At 32.5% G+C, this 22,442-nt stretch overlaps 1 protein-coding gene across 1 annotated transcript in view; it reads left to right on the top strand.

Annotated features, from left to right (window-relative positions):
* LOC137620890 (G-protein coupled receptor GRL101-like) overlaps positions 1-22,442 on the top strand; it is a 404,630-nt gene that overhangs the window by 67,450 nt on the left and 314,738 nt on the right. Inside the window, exon 4 of the mRNA XM_068351335.1 lies at positions 19,003-19,119. Within this exon, the coding sequence (XP_068207436.1) occupies positions 19,003-19,119 (117 nt within the window). The remainder of the gene's footprint in view (positions 1-19,002; positions 19,120-22,442) is intronic.

Here is a 22,442-nt window from a genome sequence, read left to right as displayed (position 1 = left end):
AGAAGGCCATCAACAAAGCCAATACGATATACTATAAAGATCATGATGTTACTTACCAAAGAGATTTTAAAAATAAGATAAAACTCCCATGTTTAGAAGGTATTAAAAATATAACAAATAATATCAGAACTGAGAACCCTTTTGTTTTTTAATATCCCAGGACCATAGGAAGCGCTCTTATTAATGTTTATCAAAACAAAAGAAATAGAGAATCCGGCGTTTATAAAGTACCATGTGGGGATTGTGAAAAAGTCTACGTTGGACAAACGGCCGGGCCGTTCGCTATCATTATTATTATTATTATTATTATGATTATTATTATTATTATTATTATTATTATTATTTATAGCCAAGCTACAACCCTAGTTGGAAAAGCAAGATGCTGTAACCCCAAGGGCTCCAATAGGGAAAAATAGCGCAGTGAGGAAAGGAAATAAGGAAATAAATAAATGAGAAAAAATTAACAATAAATCATTCTAAAAACAGTAGCAACGTCAAAACAGATATGTCATATATAAACTATTAACAACGTCAAAACAGATATGTCATATATATACTATAAAAAGTCTTATGTCAGCCTGGTCAACATAAAAACATTTGCTGCAACTTAACTTTTGAAGTTCTACTGATTCAACTACCCGATTAGGAAGATCATTCCACTACTTGGTAACAGCTGGAATAAAACTTCTACTGTGTAGTATTGAGCCTCATGGTGGAGAAGGCCTTGCTGTTAGAATTAACTGCCTGCCTAGTAATACGAACAGGATAGAATTGTCCAGGGAGATCTGAATGTAAAGGATGGTCAAAGTTATGAAAAAGCTTATGCAACATGCATAATGAACTAATTGAATGACGGTGCCTAAGATATCTAGATCAGGAATAAGAAATTTAATAGACCGTAAGTTTCTGTCCAACAAATTAAGATGAGAATCAGCAGCTGAAGACCAGACAGGAAAATAATACTCAAAACATGGTAGAATGAAAGAATTAAAACACTTTTAGATTGAATGGGATTTTATATAAATTTTAATAGTATGATACATCTGGGACAGGCTGCTCAGTCTTCACTACTAATGAAATCAATGTATGATCAGATGTCCCGACTGGGCGATCGGTAGGAGAGGTAGAACTGCACCACTCCCTATGGTGAGCATTAAAATCACCAAAAAAGACGAAAGAATCCTTTCTATCATCATCTTGTATCTTAGCCATAATGTGAAGAAGACAATCGAAGAAAGAATCATCCATGTCTGGATTCCGATAGATCGAACACAAATAAAAGTTATGCCCTTTGCGTCAATATGTGTAGGAGGCGGAGATGATGATATATTTATGCATAGGCCTATATACAATATATATATATATATATATATATATATATATATATATATATATATATATATATATATATATATATGTGTGTGTGTGTGTGTGTGTGTGTATCCATTTTTTTGAATATTTGACATAGGATTTGTACAAAGGGAAAATCCGTAATGATAGTAAAGACTAGTAAAGCACGCTGAGAGTGCAGACCACCTCCACGCAGCTTATTTCTAGAAACCAGCTTGTCTTAAGGTTAAATCGGTCGACCTTTTGATCGACCCTGACCTTCGCCTTTGACCTAGGACTTTCATAATTGAATAATTTCTACGTCTCAATATAACAATTATTCCCTGAAAGTTTCACTAATCTGTGAGTAAAATTGTGCCAGGGAGTTGTTCACACTCAAACAAACAGACAAAATGACAAACAAGGTAAAAAACATAACCTCATCCCAACTTCGTTAGCGTAGTTGAATATTGAGATCAAATGCGGCTAATTATAATTTTTATATTTGGGTGATATATATTCATATATTTTCTCGTGTTGCATCATCTGGGATTTTAGTAAATAAAATTCATGAGTTTTTGCAAATCCCCGATTTTAATGAAGATTTATGATTTCAGTGACTAAAATCCTTACTCTGAACGATCGTGTACAACATTTTTCTATGTAATGATAATTTTCATATGAGCGACAATTTAAGTTAATAGTGGAGCTGAGGGGAGTCTCAAAATTAGCAGGTATTTTGCAAGGAAGATCTGCCTGTAACGATTACTGTGCAAACAAGCGTTGAGTCCCAGTTGATTATCTAACAAGGCAACCTCTTCCAGGACTGATTACATGCTTCGTCACATTTTATTCAATTAGCCGTTAAAGTTAACGAGTTCCTCCCACACGAAGAGGGATTTATTGAACGCCTTGCTCAAGTTGATGACCAATTTTGATATTAAAAATTAAATGAAAACAGAAAGAGGCCTTGAAAAAAGGGAGAAACATCATGTAAACAACTTTGATTGAAGTGTGATGTCCGCAGTCGTTAATGATTGTTAGACAAACTGAATGTCAGTTTCCGAATCAATTAGAATTTAACGACCGGCAATTTGAATAAATGAGGCCAGTTATCCTTTATGGTAGTAAGGCTTCGGATGGGAAAATCATATCCAGACTAAAAGGTAAGAAAAACAGAAGGAAGATAATGGAGTTCTTTTCTTTTATGGCTCCTTTTCTGCTTACGGCATCTATTATAATGGTCTGTTTTCGGCCAAGATATCCATTCTCTTTTGGCGATGGTCTTTAGCTATGCTATCATTATGAAATAATGCCTGGAATGTATATATATATATATATATATATATATATATATATATATATATATATATATATATATATATATATATATATATGTGTGTGTGTGTGTGTGTGTATGTATGTATGTATGTATGTCTGTATGTATGTATGTATGTTTGTGTCAAATGTCATATCTACACAAAATGCATTATATATATATATATATATATATATATATATATATATATATATATATATATATATATATATATGTGTGTGTGTGTGTGTGTGTGTGTGTGTATGTGTGTGTGTGTTATATACTGTATGTATGTATATGATACATTTTGCACATAATTCATGTATTTTAATACATTAATGTCTGAATTCTCTTACCGATCTCAGGATCAGAGTCCATAAACGAAACCACCCAAAGACAATAGCATCTGACAGGCATGGAATCGAACACTGGTCCAGGAGACTTGTATGGCAGTGACGAAGAATATATATATATATATATATATATATATTATATATATATATATATATATATATATATATATATATATATATGTGTGTGTGTGTGTGTGTGTGTGTGTGTGTGTGTGTGTGTGTGTGTGTGTGTCTATGTGTGCTTTGATGAATGTTCAGCATTAACAGCTGAATGATGTATAACTTACCCCTTCTAAGTTGTCTTGTCTTCACTCCTTACACTTCTGAATTAAGTTTAACGTTGATTCCACATGATCACCCACATTAATAAAATTTGATTCATCATTTCACTATGACAATAATCATATTACAATTTAAATGGAATTCCTCAGTTCTTACTTTCCAGATCTTTAACGTTAAATTTTTTCCCATTATAATAAACCTTCACTCACCAATCCTCTTTCAAAACATTTACAGAAAACCATAAACTTTCAGTTACTTCTCTCATCGGACGAAGTTCATCGTTAAAATATCTTATAGGTGACATTTAATGTGGAATGCATTAGCAAATGAACGACTTTACTTCCTGTCTTTTATCATCGTTCTGACATTAATTCTTTCATCTTCCTGGTTTACATTTACTCTCATTGAACTTTCCTTACAGTTCTACATTTAATTTCACTTTTCGTTTCTTACAAACTCATATACAATGATATTACAATGTCGGTTTTCCTTTAACTTCATGCCATGTCCTTTTTGTGGTTTTTAATGATTATTCATGAAAATATTAAATACTAACAGTGGCATGTATTCGATATCATTGTAGTGGGTCTTTGGTTTTACCATGGACCAGAATCAAACATACTAATTCTTACAATATATTCTAATTATTAAACTAGTTACACACGTGCATACAGTCGCATACATTCACAGGTAAATATTTTATTAATCTCGAACCTCATCGCTAATTTTTCATACAGCAGATACTGTACTACACCCTCAATCTCCCTTTGCTCAACATGAAGACGCCAGATGTTTCACAGCGAAATATTAAAAAGTTATAATTAATATATATTTAAACTAATCTAATTTATATCACCAATCCTCAATCCAGTAAACTTTACTCTGAATGTTTTACTTGATTACAACCTACGAACAAGTACTAGGTTTTTGTCATAATACCACACTATTGTTTTGTATCTCTGTAGAAAGTTTTATTCCACTGGAAAATACAATATACAACATGGATCATTAACAAGGATGAGTTTTTTTCACCAAATTATCACAAGCCTCAAGCACCGAATGATATCTACACAAGTTCGGTACCTTATTCAATCTCTCACCAGTTTCTCGCTCTTTAATATAGCCTACTGACAAGCTGTAACCAGAATCTTACTTCATTTCTTACGGACTTCTTTACTCTTGGTCTTTAACAAAGTTTTCTCTATTTCACTGTTACTTTCATCAAAAGCTACCTTGCTGTTCTTACTGGCTGCTTTACATAGTAATTAACAAAAGCTTAACATCACTATCACTTTTTTGTTATGATTGTTTGTTTTAATCTTACTCTTTGACATTTATATATATATATATATATATATATATATATATATATATATATATATATGTATATATATATAATATATATATATATATTATATATATATATATATATATATATATATATATATATATATATATATATATATATATATATATATCTGTCTTGTCTGTCTGTGACTGGGTTTTTGTGTCTGTCTGTCATTAGCTTCTGAAATACCAGGAGACACACCACCTGGTCGCCACAAATTAGCTTGGTCGAAAAATAACAACAGGGAAATGATACATAGGCCAGCAACCCCCTCAGTACAACATTCCTGCAAAAGAAGACAAATTATGGGAACGGGAAAATGGGAGGCTAGAAAAATTACAAAACTTATATTTTACAATACTAAAACTACCACATCCTAAGGACCATTTTAAAACAAAATTTTCTCTTTCCAGATATTCTAATTCAAATATCACATTCGTTACGTGAATTAATTTGATTGCAAAAAAACTTTATCTTCTACATTTTTCAGACCTTTATCCTCAATCAGTTTCACACGTACAATCCCACTGATTACTGGCATTGTTAAGCCTTCTACATTTCAAAAGCTTCTCTTAAAGGTGCACATTTAGATTCAACGTAACACATCTTAAGGTTTTAAGGTTTAAGGTTTCAGTTCCAGTTTCATCAGAATAGATGTTCACCAGAACGTCAGCAGGGCAAGCCACCCCCCCCCTCCCCTCCCCGTGGGGCCCAACCACAGCAGTGACCACCCTAGCAAACAGCTTAAACTCACGGTCCCTGGCGGGAATCGATCTGCTGCCTTGCTTATGTTAGGCGAACACTTTACCACTGTACTAGCATTTTCCTGTTCCCTTCTATCCCCAATATCCAGAAATTCTTCAAACTAATTACTCCATTGGCACAGGACAGCGTTCTCATACTCATATGACACTCGAGTAATCTTCTATAGTTTAATTTTGAATCCCATCCTGACATTTAACTCCCAATATTCTTCTGATGGCTTTGTTCTCAAATCTATGAAATCTGTTGGATATTGTTTCATTGTCATACCACGACTCATGTCCATATAGTAACACCGATCTCACTAAACTTATATATAGTATGATTTTTAAATGTAATTTCAGGCGATTTGATTTTCAAATTTTAGTTAACGAAGCCATAGTCTGATTTGCTATTTTCAATCTTTCATTAAACTCCAATTCTAAGACCATGTATTAGCGATCATTGTTCCTAAATATTTACATGATTCCATCTCATTAATCCTCTCCCCTTCCAATGATATTTCATTTTCCATTGTATATATCGTTCGCATCGTCTCTTTATTTCTTCTATTTATCTTGAGCCCAACTTCATGTGATATTTCATGCATTCTGGTAAGCAAGCTTTGCAAGTCCCATGGTGTTTTGCTAATAGGGAAAGCGTCATCAGCATACTATAGGTCAGCTGATTTCCTTCTTACCAATCCTGTACAATCCTTCTCCGCCATCCCCAACTGTTCTATGCATTTCAAAACCCATGAGGAGGATAAACAATATAGGTGACAACACATTCCCTTGGAGTACTTCACTGGTCACTGGAAATTCATTTGATAGGACTCTATTAACATTAACTTTGCACTTGCTATGTTCATGAACAGACTTAATCAGATTCACATATTGAAGAGGAACTCCATAATAACACAGGACTCTCCACAAAATTGGCCGGTGCACCCTATCAAGGGCTTTTTCTTAGTCCACAAATGCCATCAGAAGAGGTTTTCTATATTCCACACATTGCTGTACATGTCTTGAAAAGAAAATTTGGTCAGTACAACTTCTGCCTTTTTGAAAGCCTGCTTACTCATTACTCAGCTTTTCATCAATCTTTCTCTCTAGTCTCTTTAGAATGGGCATACTATATATTTTCATTACAACTGGCGTAAGAGTGTTGCCTCCGTAATTATTGCTATTAGTCAGATCTTTTTTTTTTTTTTTTGTGGGGGGGGGGGGTCACATTTCACTAACACTACTCTTAGCTCTCATTCATCCTAGCTTCATGCCACATTTTACCAAATAATTTTGTAAGTATTCTGAGTCACTTCATTCTCGGCCAAATTCATTTCAGCAGTTATTCCATCAGATCAAGGGGCTTTCCTTTTCTGATTTTATTAATAACAGCTTCGACTTCACAGACACTGAGTTCAGTGATGGACAAAACTATTTCTTCCTCTGCTTCAGGTAATATCGATCAAATTATTCCCTTTATATCTCCTATTCATGACCTCACTAAAGTGTTCCATCCAACGTTGCCTTTCCTCATCTTCTGTTAGTATAACAGATCCATCTCTTTTTGATGGGTATATGTTGCTTCTTTTATGCCCCAGAGGAGATTTCATTAATAATTCTATGAGCAATTCTTATATATATATATATATATATATATATATATATATATATATATATATGTATATATATACATATATATATATATATATATATATATATATATATATATATATATATATATATATATATGTATGTATATACACACACATATAGTATACATATACTGTACACACTAGTATACGCGACCCATTTAAAATGATGGCTGAATATTTAGCCATGCACATACACCCACCTTTTCTCACCAGGATGTAACTACTACTCCTCTCCCCCGACACGAAGAATGGGGAGAGACAGAGTAATTAAAACGTCTTCCAATGACGCTGAGTGTGACCGAAAATATACGTATGTGTGTATCTATGAATACATATATAAATATTTATATATATATATATGTATATATCTATCTATCTATCTATCTATATATATATATATATATATATATATATATATATATATATATATATATATATATATATATATATATATAATATATATATATGTATATATATACTGTGTATATATATATATATAATATATATATATATATATATATATATATATATATATATATATATATATATATATATATATATATATATATATATATATATATATATATATAATGTGTATACTCAACTGAAAAGGAGTACAATTTAACCATAAAAGAAACCCTTTCTGGTATAACTCAGGAACATAAATGGTGGTCTACCCTTAAATCTGCACTATTTCGTGTAGATGCAACAGTTCCTCCTTTACTTGAACCAGATGGCTCAGTCACTCACTGTCCAAAGGAAAAGGCAACCCTTTTAGCTGATGTTTTTGACAGTTAACAGAGTAATGAAAAACTTGAACTTCCTCATTCCTGTTTTCCTGAGGCTAAACTAACAAGTTTAGCTTTTCGATCTCGTGAGATTAAAGTTTTGTTGAGGGACCTTGATGCTTATGGAGGTGTAGACCCAAATGGTATTTTTCCTTTGTTTTTTATAAAGACAGCAGATTTCTTAGCTCCAAAGTTATGTTATTTTGCGCAAGTTTGCAAGAAGACGAGCTTTTAGCACTTGTTGGAGAATTGGTAATGTTACTCCTCTATGTAAATGTGTTTGTGGTAGCTCAAGTCCAACTGATTACAGCTCAATTTCCATAACTCCCATATTATCTAAAGTTTTTGAACGTCTTCTGGCAAAACATCTTAATAGGTTTGCAGAAGGTAATCATCTATTCCCTAGTTTGCAATTTGGTTTTCGTAAAGGCTTTGGAGCATGTGATGCCTTTCTTACAATCTCCAAGGCTGCACAGAAATCCCTTGATTGTGTTCAGGAAGTTCGTATGATAGGCCTTGATTTTAGTGCTTCCTTTGACCGTGTTAATCATGAGGCCCTTGTTATCAAACTCAAACAGTTTGGAGTGGGTGGGTTGTTTCTTAGCATTATTATTGATTTTTTAAGTAATAGATCTCAAAGAGTTGTTGTTGATGGGCACCATAGTGAGTATGGGAATGTGATATCCGGTGTTCCACAGGGTAGTGTTCTTGGCCCACTACTTTTCTTGCTATATACACATGACATGGGGTTTGGCCTAGAAACCAAGGTTGTTGCATATGCAGATGATGCTACTCTCTCTCTCTCTCTTTGCATCAATTCCATCCCCTGAATGTAGATCTGGGGTTGGTGAATGCCTTAATAGAGATTTAGCTAAATTTAGTGCATGGTGCAAATTATGGGGTATGAAGTTGAATCCTAACAAAACTCAAAGTATGATTGTAAGTAGGTCAAGGACGGTGGCTCCTCAACATCCGGATCTCAGTATTGATAATGTTTCTTTAAATTTGTATGACTCTTTTTAAAATTTTAGGTGTGATTCTCGACAACAAATTTACTTTTGAGAAACACCTTAGGTTTGTGTCTTCTTGAATTGCACAAAAAAATTGGCTTTTTGAGAAAGTCTTACAAGATTTTCGGTGATCAATCTATTCTGAAAAAGTTTTTAATTCTTTCATTCTATCTTGTTTTGAGTATTGTTCTCTTGTTTGGTCTTCAGCTGCTGATTCTCATCTTAATTTGTTGGACAGAAACTTAGTCTATTAAATTTCTTATTCCTGATCTAGATATAAATCTTTGGCACTGTCGCTCAATTAGTTCATTATGCATGTTGCATAAGATTTTTCATAACTCTGACCATCCTTTACATTCAGATCTCCCTGGACAATTCTATCCTGTTCTTAATACTAGGCAGGCAGTTAATTCTAATAGCCAGGCCTTTTCCATCATGAGGCTCAATACTACACAGTATTCTAGAAGTTTTATTCCAGCTATTACCAAGTTGTGGAATGATCTTCCTAGTCGGGTAGTTGAATCAGTAGAACTTCAAAAGTTCAAAGTTGGAGCAAATATTTTTATGTTTACTAGTCTGACATGAGTCTTTTTATGGTTTATATATGCCATATCTGTTTTTGATATTGTTAATAGTTTATATAGGACATATCTGTTTTGACGTTATTGTTTTTAGAATGATATATTGTTAATTTATTCTCATCAGTTATTTATTTCCTTATTTCCTTTCCTCGCTGGGTTATTTTTCCCTATTGGAGCCCTTGGGCTTATAGCATCTTGCTTTTCCAACTAGGGTTGTACCTTGGCTAGTAATAATATATATATATATATATATATATATATATATATATATATATATATATATATATGTATTTATATATATACATATATATGTATATTTATATATATACATATATATGTATATTTATATATATACATATATATATATATATGTCTTTATATATATATATATATATATATATATATATATATATATATATATATATATATATATATATATATATATATATGTATGTATATGTATATTTATATGTATACATATATATATATGTATATATATAGGCTACATATATATACATACACACACACACACACACATATATATATATATATATATATATATATATATATATATATATATATATATATATATATATATATATATATATAAAGTTTTTGAACGTCTCTTGGTAAAACGTTTTAATAGGTTTTCTGAAGGTAATCATCTGTTCCTTAGTTTGCAATTTAGTTTTCGTAAATGCCTTGGAGCATGTGATGCCCTTTTTACAATCTCCAGTGCTGTACAGAAATCCCTTGATTGTGGGCAGGAAGTTCGTATGATTGGCCTTGATTTTTGTGCTGCCTTTGACTGTGTTAACCATGAGGCCCTTGTTTTCAAACTCAAACAATTGGGAGTGGGTGAGTCGTTTCTTAGCATTATTGTTGAATTTTTAAGTAATAGATCACAAAGAGTTGTTGTTGATGGGCACCATAGTGAGTATAGGAATGTGATATCCTGTGTTCCACAGGGTAGTGTTCTTGGCCCATTACTTTCCATACTTCATACAAATGACATTTGGTTTGGCCAAGAAAATAAGCTTGTTGGATATGCAGGTGATTCTACTCTATTTGCATCAATTCCATCTCCCGAATGTAGATCTGGGGTTGCTGAATATCTTGATAGAGATCTAGCTAAAATTAGTGCATGGTGCAAATTATGGGGAATGAAGTTGAATTCCAAGAAAACTCGAAATAAGATTTTAAGTAGGTCAAGGACAGTGTCTCCTCAACATGTAGATCTCAGTATTGATAATGTTTCTTTAGCTTTGTATGATTTTTAAAATTTTAGGTGTGAATCTGGACAGCAAATATACTACTAAGAAACACATTAGGTCTGTGTTTTCTTGAATTGCACAAAAATTGGCTTATTGAGAAAGTCTTTTAAGATTTTTGGTGATCAATCTATTCTGAAGAAGTGTTTAAAATCTTTCATTCTACACTTTTTCGAGTATTGTTCTCCTGTTTGGTCTTCAATTGATGATTCTCATCTTGATTTATTGGACAGGATCTTACGGCCTATTCTTATTCCTGATCTAGCTATTAATCTCTGCAACCATCGTTCAATAGTTCATTAAGCATGTTGCATACGATTTTCATAATTCTGACCAACCGTTACATTCAGATCTTCCTGAACAGTTCCATCCTGTTCGTAGTACTAGGCATGCAGTTAATTCTAATAGTCAGGCCTTCTCCATCATGAGGCTCAATATTACACAATATTTTAGAAGTTTTATTCCAGCTGTGACCAAGTTGTGGAATCATCTTCCTATTTGAGTAGTTGAATCAGTAGAACTTCAAAAGTTCAAACTTGCAGCAAATGTTTTTATGTTGAAGAGGCTGACACAAATCTTTTTATAGGCCATAGATGAATAATCTGTTTCAGTTAAAAGTTTTTTGAAATATTAAATTACTTCTTATATCATATTTCCTTGTTACCTTTTCTCACTGGACTATTTTTCCCTGTTGGAGCCCTTGGGCCTATAGCTTCTTACTTTTCCAAGTAGGGTTGTTACTTGACTAGTAGTAATAATTATAGCATATATATATATATATATATATATATATATATATATATATATATATATATATATATATATATATTTATATATATATATATATATATATATATATATATATATATATATATATATATATATATATATATACATTTCTTACTGAGCTAGTCTACATGAGTAGAATATTTTATTCACATATTTCATTTGTATATATATATATATACATATATATATATATATATATATATATATATATATATATATATATATATATATAATATATATATATATATATATATATATATATATATATATATTCTTACGAAGCTGGTCTACATGAGAGTATATTATTTCATTCACATATTTCATTTGTGTAATCAAGAGATGTATAGCCAGCTCGTAAGGTGAGTTCCACTCATGTAGGATCAAGTAACTATATGAAAATTACACAAGAGTGTCTTTATGCCTTCAGTTGTATTTTTCTTCAGTTCTGTATAGGTAAATTTACGATATCTTAATGAATGAAAATTTTATTTCACATAGTTTTGTTACAAAGTCATATGTAATCTTGTTAAAAGGTATGCTCTATGACACTTGCTAGTGATTGAAGCATGTTTTAACATGGTAGGAAATTGCAGGAAGGTTGACAACTAGAACTTACTCTTATTCTTTTTTTAATATTGTGAAAGGAGGTGGGCGAAGTTAGCTTAGAGTGTTCTCATCGAACAATGATATTTCCCCACTTCAACTGCCAAGTTGGCAACATGACGTTGTGAGAACCTGCTCAGACCATGTGCACATGCATCGTATGCATTGTTGAAATGAACTGGAAGGTTCTATTGTGAATTAAGATGGTATATATATATATATATATATATATATATATATATATATATATATATATAATATATATATATATATATATATATATATATATATATATATATATATATATATATATATATATATATATATACCATCTTAATTCACAATAGAACCTTCCAGTTCAGTTCTGTATAGGTAAATTTACGATATCTTAAAGAATGAAAATTTTATTTCACATAGTTTTGTTACAAAGTCATATGTAATCTTGTTAAAAGGTATGCTCTATGACACTTGCTAGTGATTGAAGCATGTTTTAACATGGTAGGAAATTGCAGGAAGGTTGACAACTAGAACTTACTCTTATTCTTTTTTTAATATTGTGAAAGGAGGTGGGCGAAGTTAGCTTAGAGTGTTCTCATCGAACAATGATATTTCCCCACTTCAACTGCCAAGTTGGCAACATGACGTTGTGAGAACCTGCTCAGACCATGTGCACATGCATCGTATGCATTGTTGAAATGAACTGGAAGGTTCTATTGTGAATTAAGATGGTATATATATATATATATATATATATATATATATATATATATATATATATATATATATATATATATATATTATATATATATATATATTATATATATATATATATATATTATATATATATATATATATATATATATATATATATATATATATATATATATATATATATGGCCTAGAAATGCATATGAACAGAGATCCAGACTAACCATCTGAAAAGAGCCAATGTCTGCCAGTCCTCTCTCCAGCATCTATCCAGCCACTATGTATCTCCTCTCCAACATGCATAGTGTTTCTTCTCAAACGTGAATAGTGATTTCTCTCCAACGTATACTGTGTATAGTGTTGTTCTACCGTTGGTGATGTTATCGTGTGTTTAATTTAAAAGTGTGTTAATATAAGTAAATTTGTATTGTAAAGTTTTAGTAACTGACCCTGTGCAATTAGGTAAAACAGTGAAGTATATTTATTTTTGCTCAACCGTTCGGTATCCTTGTGTGGGCCCAAAGGACATAAGAGTAACAGTTATGTATATGTAAGTGTAAATTTGATTTATTCTCTATAATGTTGAAGGGTCAACTTTTTCATTAATAGTCACAATTGAATATTTTCATATGTTAATTGCTAGTGAAACAAATGATTGTAAAAATTTTTGAAGTATCATTTTATTTTTGTCTAAGGTTTAGTTCAGATTTAATGTTTCCAGTGATTTATTTTGGTGTTTATTATTGAATTGTTATTTTTCATATAGAAAATATTTAGTTTTGTAAAGTGTGATATATTTCGATCACCAGTACTTATTTCAGTGCTTTGTTCGTATCCCCTGCCTAATACCCGAAATAAAATGTTGATTTAAGAATAGTTCCTGTTGTAAGTAAAGTAATCATCCAGTTTTTGTTTTGAGTGTAACGTAATGAGACGTTTAGATATCCAGTGTTCATATGTATATTATCGTCTGGGAATTGTGTATTATTCTCAGAGCTCGGAGGTTTTCTCTTTTGTATCAGATTATTTGTGTTTGTTTGTGGATGGGTGACTTTGTTGCCTAAATAATGTTTCTATATATATACACACACATATATATATATGTATATATATACATACATATATATATATATATATATATATATATATATATATATATACATATATATATATATATATATATATATATATATAATATACATCTACGTGTGTGTGTATGCAGATCGGCGAAATTTGTTGATTAGATAATGTGTGTGTGTATATATATATATATATATATATATATATATATATATATATATATATATATATATATTATATATGTATATATATATGTATATATATATATATATATATATATATATATATATATATATATGTATGTATGTATGTATGTACATATATTGCTGTTAGTGTAAGACAAAAAAAAATAAAAGCGAGAAAGTGGCATTTAGGTAAAGAGGAATCGTTCCAGAATCCTCCTTCATCTTCAATTAAACCTGCAGCTCGCTTCATTCTCACACAGAGATGACTTTTACTAACCTCTGAGTGGACTGCTGCAAAGGGATTTGTCTTGTGCCAGCTCCTTTGGTAATTAGAGTAGAACATACAAGAAAAAAAAATAAACGGACAAGAATCTTAGGACCGCCTCGCATGTGGAGGTCTGGTAAAAGAAAAAAAAAAGTTGGGCAACTGCTTCAACATTTCAAGCTTTAGGTATTTAAGAAGGAAATTCTTCCCGTTTATACATTTTTTACATCTTTATTTAGTATGCTATTGTCAATGTTTTTATTCAGAAATCTATTTAATGTGTTTAATTTACTTCGGCTGTCAAGGTATTATTGCATGCAACTCAGATTTTGTGCTTTTATTCAGTGGTAATTTATCTTAACTATTCCTAAGTGCTGAATAAATGACCTGGGTAGTTCAGTAGGTCTACCACGGTAGTGGGGTACTTGGTAACTTATATTTTCTAAAACTAGAGTCTTCTCCAATAGAAAAATTTGGTGCTAGGGAATCAGAGCATTAAAAATCCCCCTGGAAATTCTAACGAAGTGAAATACTATGGGGTTTGGCCACCAGGCTTTTTTTGTATCTTTGTTGTTGTTGGGGGAGTCAGCTATCTGAGGGAGAGTGGGTGGGGCATGAAGGGATGTCATTAATTATAAGTAGAGACAGGGAATGGATGTAGTAAAGGGCCACTTCCTAATCATTAAGCAAAGGCTAAAGAAAGAAAAAAAAAATTCAATATATATTTCCTCTCCTGTAGCTCAGTTGATCGTTGTCTTCCATATATCTAGACCAGTGTTTCTCAACCTTTTTCTGGTGGTGGCCCCCTTCAATCCAGTGCAAGTTCTTGTGGCCCCTCCATGCCAACGTTGAGTTTTAATGCACCCCCCCCCCCCCAGCATCCGCCATCCGTCCATCCCCTTAATACGCCTAGGGAAGTAGGTCTATTAATGGTTCTAGCTTGAATAGTACCATGTACTCAAAACACTAATTTCAGGTATAAATCAAATAACAATATTAATTAGAAAAATATTTTATTTGAATACTTATTTATTTACAAAAGGAATACAAAACAAGGAATACATGTAGGTACAATTGGCTTTATCTTGAAAGGTTTCAGTGGGATCCCTGTGACTGATGCAAGGCTGCCAACTTGTCAGTGTTTGGCTTGAAAGCTGTTAGAGCGAGACGTAAATTGCCTCTTTTTTTTTTTTTTTTTTTTTTTTTTTTTTTTTTTTTTTTTTTTTTTTTTTTTTTTTTTTTTCTCTATGTCAAGGCGAATTAGTGTCTTTGACAGCAGGCACATCACCCGATTGAAACCAGTCTCAACCAAGTAAGATGTGGGAAAGGCAAGTAAGAGCAACTTCACATCTTTCCAGGGTATAGGGTACTACTTATACATATCTTGATTCATCCACAGCTTCTGGTGTCCTCCATGCTTGAACCTTGCTTGAGCTGTTGTGTTATTCTGAAGTTCAATGAGACATTCTTGTAGGGTGACATCAACTTCAGATACATCAACAATGAAGGGATCCACAAACCAGTGTGGCACAGTCATTTGCAGTAGGTCAGAGAAGTGAGTTTCCATATCATTATGCAACTGCTTCAGATGGTCAACATTCACTGCTAGGTCATCATCAAGCAGTTTGGTGGATATAACTGCTAAGGAAGGAAACTGTGCAAACTCTCGTCTTCCAAGGTTCAATCAGAACAGCTTAAGTTTCCCTTTAAATGCAGTAATTGCCTCCTAGCAGGAAAACAGGGTGGAGTTATTTCCTTGAAGCTCTTTGTTCAGAACATTTAGCTTTTCAAATATGTCTGACAGGTATAAGATGTCACTCTTTGCATCAACAAGTTTCTGTCCAAGTTCTGTTGTCCCACTAAAGAAAGAGATAACACTCCCAAAGTGCAATAAAAAATAGTGCACAGAAAGATCGTCTCTTTCAGCAATTATGTGAAAAGATGACAGCACTTCTTTTAAAATGCGTAAAGCAGTTTCCTTTTCCTTGTAATTTCAGGTTAAGGTTATTTAAATGTGAAATTATTTAATATTTCAAGTGTTTGGAACTAAAACCTGACTTCAGTGTGCAACGCATTTTCAAATTCTTCATTGTTCTTTTCACATAATTGCTGAAAGAGGCGATCTTTCTGTGCACTATTTTTTATCAAGTTGATAGCCTTGATAATATGCCCAAGTGCTTCATGCAGACGTCCTGCTAGGTTTTTGGCAACCAGGTGCTGCCAGTGAACAGCACAGTGCACACAAACGACATTAGAAACAGCTTTTTTTAAGTAAGCACTGAATCCCTGATACCTTCCAATCATAACAGCAGCGCCATCTGTTGCACAAGCCACAATGTTCTTGAGTGTAATGTTGTTCCCCTCAAAATAGACCTCAAGTTTTTTGAAGATGGATTCACCTTTAGTGTCATTCGTTAATTTCAATGCGAAAAGCATTTCTTGACATATTTCATGAACATCAAGAAACCAGACAAATACCACCAGAAGAGCAAAATTATCAGGTAAAGTTGATTCGTCGAGATGAAGCGAGAATTCATTCACGTGCAGTTTTGAGACTAATTGGCTTTCAACATCAGCTGCCATCTCATCAATACGGCGTGATACTGAGGAGTTGCTCAGAGGAATAACACTAGTTACCTCTTGTGGACTCTGATTCATGACTGTTGAAAGCACTACAGCCACAGACGGCATGATCAGAGATTCATCGATAGTATGAGGCTTACCTGCTTTTGCAATCAAATTTGCTATCTTGTAAGAAGCCAACATTCCTCTATCTACTTTTGCCACTTTTTGGGTAAACATATGATTCACTGTCATCCTTCCTTGGAACTCATCAAGTAATTTTTTGAAGAAATCTAGCGGCTTGTCTTTCTTGTCTTTATGTGCAGTCTCCAGATGCTTTTCCAGTTTGCTGGGACGCATACTTTCATTTGAGAGTGAGGTCATACATAGCAGGCACATATTTCACTGTCTGCAAAAATTACCTGGTACTGTATATTGAATTGAATGATGTTTAAACTAAAGTCAAGCATGATAAACAGAATATTCGAAGCATAATAATGATTTATTTCAAAATATTACACATTTATATATTTTGTGGGTCCTAAATTTTCTGTGGCCCCCCCATGGCCCCCCATTTTTCCAATTTTGTCTTGTGGCCCCTGAAAAATTCTCATGGCCCCCAAGGGGGCCATATGGCTCACGTTGAGAAACACTGAATTCTAGACGACTCTTTGTTACCTTAATGATTACTAAAATCAGTTTTTCACCCCACTAGAACTGTGAACGTTCCAGTGATGGAATTTCTTCTTCCGTCATTTGTTTGTTTCTCTTTTACTGAGACTTCAAAGTCTCTTTACCCGCCATCTCAACAGATGTAAAGAGAATGCAAATGGATGTTTAAGAATGCTTACAAAGGCCAGCATCCAAGAAAATGGGGAAGAGGAGCGGGGATTAAGATTAACTTTTCCGTTTTGAAGACTTTCACCTTTCGGCAGGGATTAACATTTGGACTATGCATGTGCCAAAGATATTTGGAGGTTTAGGTATGAAATTCTAGCTTTTATTTTACTTGTTGATTTTGTTTGGCGATGGCTATGTATTCACCCCAGTCTGTTTCTTAGTTTATATATTTGTTTGTTTGTGAGCAACTTTACACAAAAATACTGTACCGGTTTTTACCAAATATTGTGGTGATGTTGGGTATGACTTAAGGATGAATCTGTAATATTTTGGATGAAGTACACCAATGTACATGTACGCAGCAGTACTTCGAAAATAATCGTAATATTAGATAAATTGCAAATATTTTTTTTAGTATCTTCATTTCTGGAGAACATTATGCAAAACTACTGAACCAAATTTAACGAAACTTGGTGGACTTGAGGAGTTAACTCAAGGACTAATCCATTAGGTTTTGATTAAAATACATTAGTCCAAATATACAGTGGAGTTGAAAGCAAAAGAAGACTGCTTGGCTTGCCGAAGGTATACGCTCTTGTGAGTACCCCTCTAGTTTATTTTATATTCATGAACTGTTGATTAATAATAGAAACCTATTGATCTTGATATGAAATTTGTTCCCTAAAGGCCTTTAATTTAATAAAAAAATTCACATAATTTTAAAAGATTGATCTTCCTATGTGTTCCTTTACTTCATTGCCTAGAAGTTCGCCCACACTCGCTTTCGACTATAAGATTATGGTCTTCGCATAAAACTTGACGTCCAAGCTGCAAATGTTCTCCATAACATATTCATAGTTATCATGTTTCCCTTTAACAGGACAGCCAAGATTTACGACTTTTGCTTTCACAGTTGGTCGGAATTAAAAATGTCTTTTTTTCTGAAATTCGTGTATGAAGACTTTTTTTATGTTACTCGTTTTTACGGGGTTTATGTTCGACATTAAATCTATGAAGAATGTTACCAAGATGATATAATCGTGTGTAAAGAAGTCTCTCATGTTTTATTATTCGTATCAGAGGAATGTTTTGAAAGTGTTAGTATTTTCGTAAGTTTTAGGTTGTGTAGTTTATTTTTGAATTATTTCATTTCTGTTAGAATTTTCTTCAACTTTTTAGAAATAATCCTTAGAAATCATACTTGGCTGTAGTTGTGTTTTAATGCATTAATTCTGAACCCTGTAAAACTTCATGTTTAACCCAGTGTTTTCATTCTTCCGCATTTCCTGCAGAGACATGGTTCTGCCCCGAGTCGCACTTCAAATGCACCAGTGGCCATTGCGTGCCTTCGGATGCCGTCTGTAACTTCGTCGACGACTGCGGTGATGCCTCCGACGAACATCAGTGCGGTGAGTCCTTTGTGATATTCATCGTTGAGGGCAATTTTGGAAACTATTTCGGAAGAATATTCATGAAAAAATATTTGAGATTAGTGGCACATCGTATTCTTTTCGTTATTGTATGTCAAATAAAGATGTAAATGTGGGATAGAATGACCAGTGTTAGCAGATGATGGCGTTGAGTACCATTATTAAAAAGAAGCTGTATGCTTGGGAGATAGTTTTGAAGTATTCATGAAATAGCAACGTGGGAGTTAATGACACAAAGAAATTGGATGTTTAAAAGCTAGTCGTTTGATGGTGGATGGTGTAATAAAAGTAATGGACTCGAGCATTTAGAGTAAATGGCACTCCACAAGAGAGACATGAACCTTACAACATTATTAAAGGTTGAAAGTCACTCGTGAATGACAGACCTAAGGGACAGGACAATTCCCCAGAGACTGACCATATACACATATGATAAGCGACCAAGCCCCCTCTCCATTAAGCTAGGACCAAGGAGGGGCAGGCAATGGCTGCCGATGACTCGGCTGGTAGACTAGGAACTTCACCAAACCCCTCATTACTTGCTCACAAAGTTGGTGAGTTAACGAAATTACTAAGAGAGAAATTATTTGGCTTGATTGGGTCTAGAACACCTGTCCAATAATTAGCAGGGTAGGAACGTTTCCAATAATATAATGATTATGGAAGAAAATATACGAATTTTGAAACAATTATTTAGTGTTTGATGTTTTCATTGAAAGGAAGTGCTGTTGAATGTTTAAGAAAGAAAATAAGTTCCGAAGAATTTTCAGTGAATGGGAATATAAAAGTTGTTGGGATGGGAAGGGCATGGTCCATTGTTTCTATAGATAAAGGTAAGACCCAAATGATGGTAAGCTTGATTCTTCATATTTACAACCAGATGAGTTAATAAGGTTTGTGAATCCAGTTCTAATTGGAAGGATGCGAATAAAATTAGTATATGAATAGGTTATTGATAAGCAAGTATTAGTAAGAATTTTTTAATGCCCAATGAATCACAAGAGATTAGATCAATTTATTTTCTTGCATAGTTTTATGAATTGTCTTAAAGGTAGGGGTAGCAATGGCGTGGTAAAGCAAGATCGCCACTTCACCAACGGTCCCGAAAATTTTGAGATCAGCTGTTTGTTTGTAAACACGGCATTAAAGAAGCCCTCTTTGTAACTTTCACTGAGAAATGGCAAAGAGCATTTTTATTTCATGTTAAGTGCTCTTTTGTTGTGAAAGTAGAGTTTTCTTTTAAATTATGAGTCTTGTTAATTTCACGGAAGCAGAGTGAAACTGTCCATTATACACTTTTATATAGATTGCGATTTCAGGAGTCATGTTCTCTAATGTCAAATATAATGTGAGATTTTTGTGCTTGTGTATATATATATATATATATATATATATATATATATATATATATATATATATATATATATATATATATATATATATCTTTATAGCATCCTGCTTTTCCAATTAGGGTTGTAGCTTAGCAATTAATAATGGTAATATATATATATATATATATATATATATATATATATATATATATATATATATATATATATATATATATATATATATATATGGCATGTTACTCTACGTTTATTTTTATAGAAAGTTACATATTGTATGAATGATTGATATCTGGACGAGACGAAGACATTGTCTATTCATTTTATATATATATATATATATATATATATATATATATATATATATATATATATATATATATATAACTTATTTATTCACATAAATTATGCAGTTCCCTTTTTATCTATTTATTCTTCAAATTTACGCCATAAAGACGAAAGGAATGATGAACAAATTTCTACGCCTGTACATAAACTAGTGAATACTTAGGAGTCCCTGAATGAAGTATCGGATACATATCTCGCCTATAGTGATCAGCCATTTCATTAATTTCCCATGGTTGTTATTCTGCAAAGAGAATGGATACGTTATTTCATGCAAAAAAAAAAAAAAAAAAATCAAGCGTTGATGATGTGAAATAATGAAATTCATTTCGATGAATTTTTTAAGTTCAGTCATCATAGCCGTACGTGAAATGATTGAAATTATTACAAAATTCCTCATCGGGTTATAATGAGAGGTTTATAAATACTTCATGCAACGGCCAATAAAGGTTTCATTATATATAAATGCTGATACATTGAATATAATATGTCGTTTAAAAAAAGGCCAATTTGGTTTTATAATCATACATCATTATGTTAGTATTTTAAATTATAGGAAGGGTTCCAGTTAATTTTTTAAAAATATTATCTAATATGGTGAGGTTATTATATACCAGTAGTTTATGGAAACCCGTTAATGCTCTAATTAAAATGTCCCTGTATACTTAGTCTGCTGCAGATAAACATCCAAAAATTGAATGACCAATCCGTTAAATTAGTTCAGATTTTAGGCCACTTCGCTTGGACAGTTTTCTCCTATATTTTTCATGGTATGATTAGTGTCTAATGAACATACTGGTTGGCGATTATAATTCCAGTGAGAAAGGCGCAGAGCGAGAAAGAGGGAAAACATTTGAGACCCCGAACACCGAACAACACCGTAACGCTATCTGGTGGTGGTTTTGCTTTGAGGCTTCATTAGGGGAGGAATGTGTTACTGAATGTTGGCAGTGTTGAACAAGAATCTTTGTTTTCGAGGAAGATGTGGTTTTGAAATGGGCGAAAATAGGAATAAAAAGTTGGGTTTTGATATGATAGATACAACCCCGGCTTTTATATATATTTTTCGTCATTTTTGCGTTAGACTTCCTATACCTATCAGAAGACTTGAAATGACCCCAAATATGTCTTAAATAAAGCTGTTGAAAACGCTGCATAAGGATCTAATTTGAACTACAATTGTGATTAGTGTATTTCATTTTTTTTTCATGGGGTTTGGGTCTACTATGGACTCGAATTATATGTTTTATTCTACTTTATTCTCTATCTACATACATAAAATTGCATGCATTAGCTGATTATGAAAAACGGTTTTATTTAAAATAATATTTTAAAATGTCTTCAAGACGACTTTATTTTACACTGATAATGTTTTAAAAACACTCGACTTGATATCCACCTAAGTCAATAGACCTAATTGATGTCATTATTCCTCAAAAAAGTGAATTTAACACTAAATGCAATACTTTCTACAAATAGATCTTTACAACCAAAGATGAAAATATAAATATACCATAACATCATGATACAGTTTCTTCTTCAATGTAAAATCTTGATTACACTGGTAAATACGGTACACCATGCAGTTGATCACGCAAAGTCTCGCAAGTA

Source organism: Palaemon carinicauda, chromosome 27 (assembly GCF_036898095.1).
Source record: "Palaemon carinicauda isolate YSFRI2023 chromosome 27, ASM3689809v2, whole genome shotgun sequence".
Classification (NCBI taxonomy): domain Eukaryota; kingdom Metazoa; phylum Arthropoda; class Malacostraca; order Decapoda; family Palaemonidae; genus Palaemon; species Palaemon carinicauda.
Note: the sequence above shows the minus strand (reverse complement) of the source record. Positions and strands in the feature narration are given on the sequence as shown.